Below are 13,823 nucleotides of genomic sequence, written 5' to 3' on the forward strand. Positions count from 1 at the left end.
TTTTATGTGGTATTGAGGATCAAACCAGTGGCTCATATGTGCTAGGCAAGTTCTCTACCACTGAGCTACAACCCTGGCCCTAGAATGTTTTCTTTTGTCATGTTCTAACACCTCCAAGCTAATTAAAACACTTTTCTTAAGAAACAGTTTAGAGGCCATTTTAGCATTTATTTGAAATTTCTCAAGTGTGCTTCCTTAAATGTTACCCATCTTGGCTCAAGCCCTGTAATTCTCCTGAGACCTTCTCCATAATACTGACCTATAAGGACTCTGCTTTCTCTGACCTTAAAGGCAATTCTACAGAACTCAGCATTAATCCTTTTCTCGTTGCTTCCTGCTTCTCTCCATCTGGATAATATCTTTTTGAAGGCAAAACCTTATTTTATAATTTTCTTGTGCGCTGCCAGACACATAACAGAAACTCAGTGATTGCTTGATTGCCTGATTGATTGATACATGAGTTAGAGGGATACATACTAAGATAGCATCTTTGTAACCAGTGCAAGACTTCTATTTGAGATGGTCCCTCCTATCTGTAATTCCTCTCTGGAATGCTCCCATGGATTAAAATTAATTTCAAGGTAGCACTCACATAAGTCCTGTCAGGTTGAATAGGCTTGGCTTTATCTATCCTGTGCATCCCATGAGGGGACTGTGGCCTGATTTTGTTAGTCTGCTATTTTGGCTAGGCAGGAGCCGAAGCAGGAGGATCTCGAGACAAGGCCAGCCTCAGCAAAAGTAAGGTGCTAAGCAACTCAGCGAGACCCTGTCTCTAAATAAAACACAAAATTAAGGCTGGGCATGTGGCTCAGTGACTGAGAGCCTCAGTTAATCTCTGGTACCCCCACCAAAAAAAAATAGGCAAGTGGTTTGTGCACAGTTGGTTGTGTGGAGTTGAATCTGTGTTAACTATTCAATGGCTGAACTCTGGGTTTCAAACAGCCACCTTCTTGACTCAACCTCCAAGAAGAGCCAGAGTTGCAGGTGCCAATCTCTAGCCCAGTTTAGAGGATCACTGAGGGCCTTGTGTAACTAAGGTGATCAGATTTAGCACATGAAAATAGAGGATGCCCCGATATTTGAAATTCAGGTAAAAACAATGCAATATTTGGGACATGCTTATACTAAAAATATTTGTTGTTTATTTAGAATTCAAATGTAACTATGTGCTTTGTATTTTATCTAGCAATCCTCTGTGTAATCCCATTCCTCCCAATTTCTGAAAATACACTCTTAATTAGCTCCCAAATTAATTTGACTGAATAAAAGTACTTGTGCCCATGTGACAATTCTCGTGGCAGGTATTTTAAATTTCCAAAAACGGGAAAATCCACATGATGTGTTTTACCTTTTGTGGTCAGATTCTTTTGGGTATATCTGATGATGGTAATGCCACGAATGTCTAGGATCTTGGAGGTCCCCAGTTAAGCTCTCTTGGTTTCCTTAATGACAATTTATTTGATATATTGTCATAATTCATTGCTGATAGTATTTTACTCAGGTCATACAGTAACTACCACTGACAAATAAAGAACTATGTGCTCTGCATGACAATCAGATGAAATGTGAATTTAGTGTAATTATTTCAGCTCCGACAAAACAACTGCATTAATTAATAAGAAATCAAAGCAACGCATTGCCACTTTTAGTTCATTATCTTGTTCTCTTCTTTCAACTCAAAGGCAAGCTAATATGTGTATTTTTAAATTTTTTTAGTTGTAGTTAGACACAATATCTTTATTATTTAATTTTATGTAGTGCTGAGGATCAAACCCAGAGCCTCACACCTGCAAGGCAAATGCTCTACCACTGAGCTACAGCCCCAGCCCCATATGGGTATTTTTTTATTCTAGTTTATAAACTTCTTTTTCAGAGGAAGACATCTCACACTTGGGAAAACTGCTTCCATTTTCTGTGATGAGATACCTAATGTTGTTCCTTGCTATTTAGTGGCAACAACCTTTAAATATCAATCATTCATCCTGTAAATGTTGATTACACAGGTCTGTGCTAGGTGCAAAGGGGAAACAGCCTGAATAATGTAGTCTCTGCTTTCAAGGGGTTCATGAGATTCTGCGTGTTACATGCTTGATTTTAAATGGTTCAGCAGTCATTTCAGTGATGGGCTGGTTCATGGTAAGAACTCATTAGCTCAGTGGGTAATGAAATGATTCTTCTTTCAAATGCATTAAATAAATATGGCACCTTCTGTTCTGAGTAGAAACTACTCTTGATGCATAGTTCTAGGGGGTAGGATTAAGGATCTTTCCTTCTCCTGGGTTCTTCAGGTAGGACTTTGCTGCTTAGAGGGTGGTCCTCAGCCCGGCAGCATCCTCACCTGCATCTCTTGGGGGAACTGGTGAGAAATGCAAATGCCAAGGCCCCAATCTAGACCCACTGAATAATTAGTATTTACATTGTAACCCACAGGAAGCTCCTTGGTACACTGAAGTTTGAGAAATACTGGTCTGATACAGTATTTTCAAGCTCTATTTTGTGCATACATGTGGTCTGAGGATCTTATTAAAACACAGATTCCTGGGCTATACCTTCGGAGATTCTGATTCTGTATCACCCAGGTGGGGCTGACAATTTGGATTTCTACCCAGTTCCCAGGAGATTCTGGGACTGCTTGTTGGCAACCATATTTTGTATGGTACTGGTCTACTTCACCTGGGAACTGAATTGACATGTGGTGTTGTGGTAAACATGAACCCCAATGAAAGGATCAAGCTGGTTTTCTTTTGTCTACACTAGATCCATGAACCTGACCTTGAAACTGTTCCCTGGAACACATAGGCTATTATGGGAGATGGATATGCATACAATTGACAGTTCAAATTGGTCTGTGATGGATGGCTTTGTGAGATAGCAGAAGATGGAGCAGTTAGATTCCACGGTCAGGAGCTCAGCCGTTTAAGCTGGGCCCTGCAAGATAACAGGGTGTTGAGATATTTGGCCTATGGCGATACACAGGGAGCAGGAATAGTTAAATTATTGCTAAACTTTAGTATCTAGAGTCTCAGGAATGAAGAGGAGCAGAGATTAAAGGAGGACTGTTGAGAGAAAGAGTCTGAAAAAAGTTTGGGGAGAAGTCTTACATGTGTCATTCAGGACTTTGATTCTGTCTTAGAACTTTTTGCTATAATGGCACCTGTGTTTAAAAGATTTCATGTCCAACTGTATTTACCAGTGTGCTTTCTTTTTTCTTCTAGGATTAAGCATGAAAACATAGTTGCCCTGGAAGACATTTATGAAAGCCCAAATCACCTGTACTTGGTCATGCAGCTGTAAGTACCTTGTTTAATTGATGAGTGCAAACAGGATTGTAAACACCAGTGTTGAAATAAATGGATGCAGTAGACTGGGAGAGATAGGAGGGAGTGGTGAGGCCTGTGGGGCACCAGAGAAGCCTGAACATGTCTGGAGACTGTGTTCTGCACACGGAGATCCACAGGCCTCTGCCTCTGCTAGGTTAGAGTGGAGACCCTGCTGTGGGGTCCCAGGTTACCATTGCTGGGTCTCTCCATTGCTTTCTAATGTGCCAGGTCTGAGAGCTGCTGCCTGAAGACACTCCACTGTGGGGTACACTTTGCTTCTGTCTCTAGGAGAAACTCCCACCCTTGTCTTCATTCCCCGGGATGCCGGGGGAGGGATGCAGATGGCAGCTGTGTACTCTGTCCCTTCTCTTCCGCTGGCAGATACATGTACATGAGGTTGAAATGGGGCTCCATGCCAGGCACGAGACAAGTCTCACTGGAGTCAAATAGGGCACTATCGCCCACATTCGATTACCTCTGCATTCCAGGAAAACTGGAAATGACCGGGAGGGAGGAAGTAATCAACAGAATATTCAGAAAGAAACTTTACTTGAACGTGTATTTTTTTTTTTTTAATTTAAGATGAAACTGGCCTCTCCACTCACATAAACACTTTCAAGTGTTATGATCTGGGACTATCCAGGGACATTTACTAGAATTAAGTGATGGAAAGTGCAACAGGATGTTATGCTTTAGCCAGTATATGAGAAAATAAATTTTGGAACACTGCCTTATTGAGCTCTATGACTGAAGAGGATTTTATTAATGAAGATCAAAATATATACTTAATTTAATTAATTTATTAATGATTTTCAGACATTGAGTTGCCAAAGGTATGCATAAGAATTGATGTTTAAGCTGACAGTTTAGTTTTCATGTATTCTTCTCTTCCTTATGAATGTTTAAACAACATGTTAAGTTGGGATCATGTTGGGATACAAATAAGTGCTCATTGCCGTATTATTTTACTGCTGTTATTTTGGTGGTGCTGGGGATTGAACCCAGGATCTAGCACATGCTAGGTAAGTGCTCTATCACTAAGCTACATCCCCAGCCCTTTTATTTATTTTATTTAGTTTTTGGTACTGGAGTTTGAACTCTGGGGTGTTTTACCACTGAGCTACATCCCCAATCCTTTTTATTTTGAGGCAAGTTCTTGCCAAGTTGCTTAAAGCCTTGCTAAATTGCCGAGACTAGCCTTGAATTTGTGATCCCTCTGCCTCATCCTCCAGAATAACTGGGATTACCAGTATGCGCTACTGTGCCCAACTTCTTTCTATTTTATTTTTAAATTTTGAGACATGATCTCACTAAGTTACCCAAGCTGGCCTTGAACTTTCAATCTTCCTGCCTCAGCCTCCCCAGTCGCTGGGATTATGGACCTGTGCCACCGCACCCAGTTAATCACTCCATTTATTATCTGCAAAATATTTTAGTAGGTCATGACATTTTGTGTAAATATTTTTTAAATGTCCAATTGGGAAGCATATGTTTAATTTTTTCTCTGGAGACGATTAAGCAGTTAACTGATGGGTTCAATGTTAACCCTCTGATTACCTAAGTATAATTTTTCCTAATCCCATGTTTTTTGTTTTATGATTTGCCACATTCCTGTTTTTTCCTCAAGAGCAATTTCCAGTAATTTTTTTCCAAATTTGGGAACACATCCTGGAAGCTCATATGACTTTATTATAGAGTCTACTCTTTAAAGATTCAAGTGAGCTGGGCATGGTGGTACTTGCCTGTAATCAGCTCAGGAGACTGAGGCAGGAGGATCACAGGTTTGAGGCCAGCCTGGACAACTTAGGGAGACCCTGTCTCAAAATAAAAGGGTTAGGGTAAAACTCCATTGTCAATCCCTAGCACCCTAAAACACACACACACACACACACACACACACACACACAAATATATCTTACCTAATAAGAAGAATATGACCTTTCAGTGATAAGTAAAAATGCCACAAAAACCTGTGTATTTAAGTGGGTACTTTTTTATTGGTAATGCATAAAGTAACTTAAATCCAAAGTTAAATACATTTACTTGCTTTACTTTTGAGTGTATGGAAATATACTGAATATCAGTTAAAATACCCCAAATACAAAAATCTCAGCTCTGCCTCTTACTAACTGGGTGAATTTGGGCAAATGGCTGGGGTCTGTCTGTGTATCAGTTTCCATTGTGGGAAAAAGTGGAGATAATAATAATATTTACATTAGAGAACTGTAGTGAGTAGTGAATGTGAAAATGTGTGGAAAACTGTCACAAAGAGTAGGTCCTTAGCACATGCTGGTTTCTTTATGGACATCTGTATCATTTTGTCCGGATGTCTCTGCAGATGGTCTTTAATTTTATGAGATCAAGTCCAAGTAGATTTAAATTTGCCTGTCTAAGCAACTTGGTCGTACGCTTACCAGCAGAAGCATATGTAAAGAAGCAACCCACGAGAGCATCAGAGTGTGTGGAATGTAGCCAATCTTAGCTCAAAATTTGGAAACCGTATTGGTGGCACAGCTGTCCCCACCCCCACCTCCTGAATTTCTACCAAGGACATCATCATCCCTCTTTTGGAGTTAGAGAAGACCTGGTTAATATGAACCACACTCAGAATTTTTGGGAATCCAGAGAGCAGTTAGGCTGGAACTATCGTTTGGGGGGCACTGGATGAGATTTGTTAGGTAAATCAATCACAAAATCCTGACCTAGCAGCAATGAATGTTTGAACCACCTAAGGAAAAAAAATTATGTATATACACAAATAAGCAACTAGAAGCACTATTTACACAAACACTGGATATGCTAATTACAAAATGATAACTTGTATTGATGCATATTTCTTTGGTTTCCACTACTTTTTAAAAGATCAGCTTTATACAGGTATAATTTATATTCAATATTCTGCATCCATTTAAATTGGACAGTTCAGGAATGAAGAGATAAACTCAGGTCCATAAACCCACTATCATAATCAAGATACAGAAAATTTCTGTTACCTTCAAAAGATTACTTGTGGTCTTTGAAGTTTTCCTTCCTTTGCCATAATCCAATTAATGACCACCTTCCACTCACTAGAAATGACTAGAAATCAAGTTGTATAGTATGTCCCTGTTTCTGTCTGGCTTATTTCACTCATGACTTTGACAATCATTTGTGTAGTAGCAATGTCTGCGGTACCTCATTCCTTTTTATCGCTGAGTAATATTCTGGTATAGATACTTCCTATTTTATTCACTTTTCTAAAGTAGCCATTTGGATGGTTTTCAGTTTGGGGACTATTATGAATAAAGCTGCTATGAACATTTATGCACAAATTTTTGTGTAGTGGATGTATGTTTGGGTAGAATGAGTGAGTTACAAGGTAAGTATTGTGTTTAACTTTTTAAGAAATGCCACTTTAGTTTTTTGGCGAGAGGTGTATGTAGATTTCTATTGCTTACATTCTTGCTAACTTTTGAAGTTTTTAGTGTTCTATTTTATCCATTTTGATGAGTGTGTCATGGTATCTCAGAATCTCAGAATGGTTTTAATTTGTCTTTCCCTGGTGATTAATTATGATGATTAGCTTTTTATGCCTTGATTGGTCATTTGTACATCTTTTTAAATAGAAAATTATTTCAAAACTTTCCCCCAGTCTATATTGGATTATCATTATATTATTGGGCTATAGGTGTTCTTTATATATTCTAACCTTTGTCAGATATATGTAGTATAAACGTTTCCTCCCATCTTGTAGCTTGATTGGAATCATACAATATACCGTCTTTTGTGACCTGCTTCTTTGAATTAACTTAAACGTTTTCAAGGTTCATCCATGTAGCATATATCAGGGCTATATTCCTTTTTATTGCAAAATAATATCTCATTATATAAATACACTGCATTTTGTGTATCAGCTCATTGGGTAGTAAAGATTTAGTTTATTTGACTGTTAGAAATAATGATGTGAGGCCTGTTCGTGTACATTATTTTCATTTCCTTTGGGCACATGCTTAGGTATGGCATTGCTGGATTAAATGGTAAATATGTGTTTAACATTTTAAGGGCTATTTTCCAAAACGACTGTACTGTTTTACAAGCCCTGGGCCTTGGATGAGGATCCAACCTTTCTCCAGCCACACCAGACTTGCTATTGTCTGTCTTTGACATTAGCCATCTATGGGTGTGAACTAGTATCTCTTGGTTTGATTTAACTGATGACTACCATTTTTTGTGTGTTCTTATTGGCTGCTAGTGTGCCTTTCTTACAGAAATTCCTACTTAGATTCTTTATCCATTTTTAAATTAAGTAACTTTTTATTGTTGTGTTCTAAGACTTCTTTAGAGTGTCTATAAATCCTTTATCAGATATGTGATTTATAGAGATTTTCTCTTATTCTTTGAGTTGTCTTTTTACTTTTTGATAGTATCATTTGCAGCACCAAAATTTTTAATTTTTGACATTGTCTATTTTTTCTTTCGTTGCTTATGCTCTTTGCTGTCATACCTAAGAAACTGTTGCCTAATTCTTTCTTTCTTTCTTTCTTCATTTATTTATTTATTTTTGCATTACAATTCTTAATACACCATTATACCATAATTTATCATATCTCTGATTATATAAGGTATGTTGACACCAAGTTCACATCTTCATACATGTATTTTGTATAATGATGAGGATCTGTTGCCTAATTCTTAATGGTACCTTTTGAATAGGGAAAGTTTTAGTCATGATAAAGCTCAATTTGTTTTTTCTAATGATTTCTTTTGGGGACTGTATGAGATCTTTACCTAACCCAAGTTACAAATTTTGTTTCTTTTAGAAGTTTATAGTTTTAGCTTTTCCATTTAGATATATTACAAGATCAATTTCTGGTTAATTTTTCTAGTGAGATAAGGATGATGTTGATTTTTTTTTCTGTAGGGAAGTCCAATTTTCAGAGTTATCTATTGCAAAGACTTTATTTTCCTGGTTAATTGCCTTGGAACCTTTGGAAGAAATCAGCTGACCACATATGGCTGGGTTAATTTCTGTAGTTATTCTGGTCCATTACTCTGTATATCTGTCCATTTTTCATTACCACACTTTCTTGTTTATAGTAGCTTAATGGTAAGTCTTGAAATCAGGTAGTGTATGTCCTCCAACCTTGTTATTCTTTCTTAAAATAGCTTTAGCATTCTTAAAATAGGTTGTCTCTATTTTCATATAGATTTTTACAATCAACTTTTAAAAAATGCTTGTTGGAATTTCATTTGGGATTACACTGAATCTATATTTCAGTTTGGGAATAATTGAAAGCTTAAAAAAATTAAGCTTCCTGTTAATAAACATCAAATCTCGATTTATTTAGATCTTTTATTACTCTCCATCATGTTTTATAATTTTCAGCAAGAAGGCCTTCCATATCTTTGTTCAGTTTATTCTGAAATATTCAGTTTATTAAGTTCAATATTTTAATTTGTTGATTCAATATTTTGTATTTCAATATTTGTATTCAATATTTCATTTTGTTGATCCTATTTTAAGTGGATTCTATTTCATTTTTCTAGTTGCTTGCTGCTATTATATAAAATGCTTTTTTTTCAAAATGCTATATTTTTTTGTGCTAAATTCACTTATGAGTTCTAGTAGTTGTTTTGTGTATTTATTTTCTATCTAAACAATCATGTCATCACAATGAATTCTAGTTAGTCCCCAGCAGAACTGGTAAAACTTTAACAGTTTAGTTTAAAATATTAAGTGTATCTTAATGTCATAGTTAACGTCTTTGAAATATTTTGTCAGTGACTGGGGTTGTGGCTCAGCAGTAGCGTGCTCACCTAGCATTTGCAAGGCCCTGGGTTCAATTCTCAGTACCACATAAAAAAAAAAAGTAAACAAAATAAAGGTATTGTGTCCAACTACAACTAAAAAATACATATTTAAAAAAATAAAATATTTTGTCAGTTCAGAAATAAATTGAAATGAACTTCTCTTATTTCTTTCTCTTTTTCATTAATGATCTAAATTAGTGAGATTTATAAAAAGAAATGATAAAAAAAGAAGAAGAAATAAAGAAAAGAAATTAAAAGAAAAAAACAATGAGAGAAAACCCTGATGTATCAAAATCTACTACTATTGGGGAAATCATTGGTTTGGTTTGAAGGTTTTGTGGGCTGTGTAATTGTTTTTGTTATTATATTTTGGTTTTTGTTTGGCAAGACTCAATAGTTTTTGTTCCTAAGAATCCATTTTTCTGGTGGTGGGGGGGGGAGTTGGGGTAAATGGAAAATGTTTTTTGTTGTTTTGGTTGCTTATTTGTGTTTGCTCTTGTTTTTGTTTTTGGAGAGCTTAGAAAGTCTTTGATTTCTAAATACTTAGGATGTAACATTTTAGGGGAGTGTATTTTGCAATATTTGTGCCTGGCAGGTTTTGGGTTTCCTAGGAAACGTTAATTTGAACACTGAAGCTCAAATATAATAGAGGATGCTCAGCACCCTAATTTTATTACTTTTTAAATTGCTGTTTTGATTCTGAGTATTGCAGCATATTTGTCTCTATGAGGAAAAAGAGACTTGACTGTTTATAGAGGTCTACACTCAAATTTTATTTGGGGTTTTCAACAACTACCTTTTTTCAAAGACTACCTTTTTTTTCAAAATGCTATTTTTTTTGGAACATTCTCCTTTAGACAGTAGGAGGGTCAGTATGACACTGAGATCAGTTATAGATGAAAAGTCAGTTTGTTTTGAGTTTATTTCAAATCTTACATTGCTTGTGGAATATCAGTCCATGTATTTAGAGATAATGAAGGACACCCCTTAACTCCTGCCCTTTCATATCTATAATAGCTTGAGCAGGAAAATAAACAAAGTTGAAATAATTGAAAAGATGCATCAGAAATATATTCTTTTTTCTTAAAAATGATAGATTACATTGCTATTGAACTAATTTTTATATGTGGTTAACTTGAATATCTGTCTTCTCTCTGGAACTCCAGGCTGTTATATCCAACTGTCTACTGGGTGGTTCTACTTGGCTGTGTAAGAAGCATCACTCACTTATCATATCCAAAGTAAATTTGAATTTTTTTTTTTTTTTTTTTTTTTTTTTTTTTTTTTACAAAATCTGCTTCTCCTGATGTCTATCTCATCTTAGCAAGTGACAGCTCTGTTCTTCTGGTTCTTGAGCCAAAAACCTGGAGTCAATTCTTAACTTATCCTTTTCTCTTACAACCAACAAACCCATTGGCAAATCTAGTGGTCACCAACTTTATGATTTAAAGCAAATCCCAACGCTTCTCATCTTCTCCACAGCTACCACCCCCACCCAAGCCTTCATCATGTAGAAGACCTGCTCCTCCCCCAAACCCTCCCCACTGTGCTTTCTCTTCTGGTGTATTAGCCAGACCTTGCTCTGCCTTTGTTGAACTCTCTCATTGGCAGCCCATCTCAGCCAACAACTAGTCCTCACTGGGCTCCAGGGCTCCCTCTGTCCTGGCTCCTGGGAACCCTTCAGACCTTCTGTCCTACTTCTCTCTCTCTCTCTTTCATCCAGCTGCAGCCAGAACGGCTTCCTTGCTGTTCCTCAAGAGTGCTGGGTTTGCGCCCCCATGGAGCCTCTATTCCCGCTCTTCCCTCTGCCTGGAACACTGCCCCTTACAAATCTTAGTGCTCTCCGAATGAAGGAAATGCTGGAATTTCTGCCAGATGTCACCTTGTCATTGAGATATACCCCCAGCCCTCCTGAATAAAAGAGCAACTGCTTCCTCCATTTCCCGCCACACGCACCTCCATTCCCTGTCCCCATCCCCGTACTGTCGCCATCTTAGAAAAGGTAACTCGGGCTTTGTTGTCTGCTAGATAACTGTTCACACCGTACAGTATGTACTTGATAACTATTTGCTCCATTAATAAGATCACATAGAAAGTAATAATGGTTAGTACATATTTGTTTCCTCATGTATCTTTACAACACACCTAGGAGTCTGTATTATCCCAATTTTACATGAAGAACCTGATCACAGAGGTTGGGGCATCCATTCTGCCCAGTGCACACTCTTGACCAGTGTGTGATATAATCCCAGATAGCCCTTTCCAGGAAGAAAATTCTTACAGGAAATTTTTTTGTGGGTTTGGGTGGGTGGCTGCTAGGGGTTGAACCTAGGGGCATTTTACCATTGAGCTACATCCCTAGCCCTTTTTATTTTTAGATGGTCTTTGTTGAGTTGTCCAAACTGGACTTCAATTTGTGATCTTCCTGCCTCAGCCTCCCAAGCTGGTGGGATTATAGGCTCATGCCATTGTACCTGGCTTGTAGGTATTATTAATGTGAACAGTTCAGTTTACCTGGAAAACTTGATTAATTGTGATTTAGTAAGTATTCTAAAAGCAAAGATAACTAGAAAATATTCTAGTTCATAGTGATTTGTGAGGAAAAATAATTTTCTCATTAACAACATAGGAATTCACTAGCTCAGTTTCACTCCATTAACAAGAGTTATTAAATTTTTACTTAAATAATATTTTCCATTAATGAATGAATGGATGGGTGCCTTTTATCATTGTGATTTGTTACATTGTGCTTATTCCATGTGAGATACAAATATTTTAAATATTTCATTGCTTCCATGATAGCATTCAAATACGTATAACCAATTACCTGCTGAGCTTGAAAAATGAAGAATTAAACTCATGTTGTTTAAAGAATCTCAATTTCGTTCCCAAGTAACCCAAGACATAAAAATATATGCAGCTCCAAGAAGAAATATGGTTTATGTTCTCTGTTGGCTTGCGCAAGACGCTGTTTGAACAGTTCCCTGGTTGGGAGGTCTCTGGTATTAGCTTTCATGGGGATATTGTATTCACAATTTATACACTGTGTTCCCAGAAACATTTTTAATTAGAACACAAATTATTACTGTCAATAGAAAGCCAAGTAACCAAGCGTAATCATGAAGACAGAAGTTTCTGAATGTAACACCTTAATGTATTTACATGTAAATTAACAAAATCTTATCATTGTTGACCATGGACACCAATGGAATTCCCGTGGTTTCTGGACAGTATTAAGTGGGTGGGAAGGAGGATTCTTCAGGGTCCTCTAAAAGGAGGCCCCCTGAAACAGAGGCTATTCAGTTAGCCAGATGGACATGCTGGTGAGGTGAGGGGCTCCTGACCAAAGGACTGGTTCTAAGAGGCATTGAGGAGCTGGGATGGGACAAAGAGCACAGTCTGGGAGGGACCCCAACTATGAGGGTTCCATCTGGGAGGGTCTTTGTGAAGTTTCTATTTGGGAAGGTCTTCTTCTGTGAAGGTCTCCATCTAGGAGAGTCTCCATCCAGGAGGACTCAGTCGGTGAAGGATTAATCCATGAAGGGCTTTTGGGTTCAGTTTGGCGGTGTGACATCCTGGCAGGAGACATATCTGGAGACACTGGCAGAAGCCAACCCAGTGCTTCTGGCTAATGCTGCTGCTCTTTCACTCTCCTGGCTAAATATTGAATATGCTTTGTTATTTATTTATTTATTTTGTCCACTGGAAATCCTACTGAGACATAAAGGGCTGAGAAGTAAACAGATTAAGAAAGAAAACTGAGGCTCAGTGCAATCACGAACCAGTGTTAGCAGGGTCAGCTTCATGAAGCTGCCCATATAGTCATGCTTTTGAATGGAGAGCCTTCATCTCTTTCAGTGTAAGCTTTTACAGTTACGAATTTCCTCTGAGTCCTGCTTTTGCTGTACTTTAAAGGTTTTGGTGTGTCATTTGTCTCAAAATATTTACCAATTTCCTTTGGACTTCTTCTTAGGCCCACTGGTGTTTAAGATTGTGCTGATTAAATTTCTTCATATTTGTGAATTTTTATTTTCCTCCTGCTACTGATTTCTGGTTTCCTTTCATTGTGATCTGAAAATACGCTTTGTGTGACTTCAGTCTTTTTAAGTTCCTTAAAACTTGTCTTGTGACCTAACGTGTGGTTTCTCCTAGAGAATGTCTCATATGAACTTGAGAAAGACATGTTTCTCTGTTTCTGGTGGAGTGAGAGCTCTCTCTGTGTCTTGGCCCATAGCGTTGTTCAAGTCCTCTATTTCTTGTGTGATCTTTTCTTGGGTTGTCCTGTCATTGAAACTGGTGTATTGAGGTCACCTACTATTCGAGCTGTCTGTATTTCTCCCTTCAATTCTGTCAATGCTTGTTTCATATATTTGGTGGCTCTGATGTCTGTTGCTTGTATGTTTATAATGATTATATCTCTTCTTGGTGAATTAGCCCTTTCACAGAGACACATAGTCCTTCTTTGTCTAGAGGTTTTATAATCATGTTTTTAGTACATTTTTTGCTTAAAAATTTTCACAGCTGGTATTGTGGCTTGACTAGAATGCATGAGGCACTGGGTTCGATCCTCAGAACCACATTACATGTAAAATAAAGATATTGTGTCCACCTAAAATTAAGAAATAAAATAAATATTTAAAAAAAAAATTTTCACGACATTTTTCTAAACATCCAATTACCAAATTTAATCCAGTTTGAATGGCACAGAACCTC

General features: G+C 37.4%; 1 protein-coding gene across 3 annotated transcripts in view; it reads left to right on the forward strand.

Annotated features, from left to right (window-relative positions):
• Camk1d (calcium/calmodulin dependent protein kinase ID) overlaps positions 1–13,823 on the forward strand; it is a 388,616-nt gene that overhangs the window by 247,258 nt on the left and 127,535 nt on the right. For all 3 annotated transcript variants that reach the window (XM_027944816.3, XM_027944819.3, XM_027944817.3), the window contains exon 3: positions 3,216–3,290. In XM_027944816.3, the coding sequence (XP_027800617.1) occupies positions 3,216–3,290 (75 nt within the window). The remainder of the gene's footprint in view (positions 1–3,215; positions 3,291–13,823) is intronic.

This window comes from Marmota flaviventris, chromosome 12 (genome assembly GCF_047511675.1).
Source record: "Marmota flaviventris isolate mMarFla1 chromosome 12, mMarFla1.hap1, whole genome shotgun sequence".
NCBI lineage: Eukaryota > Metazoa > Chordata > Mammalia > Rodentia > Sciuridae > Marmota > Marmota flaviventris.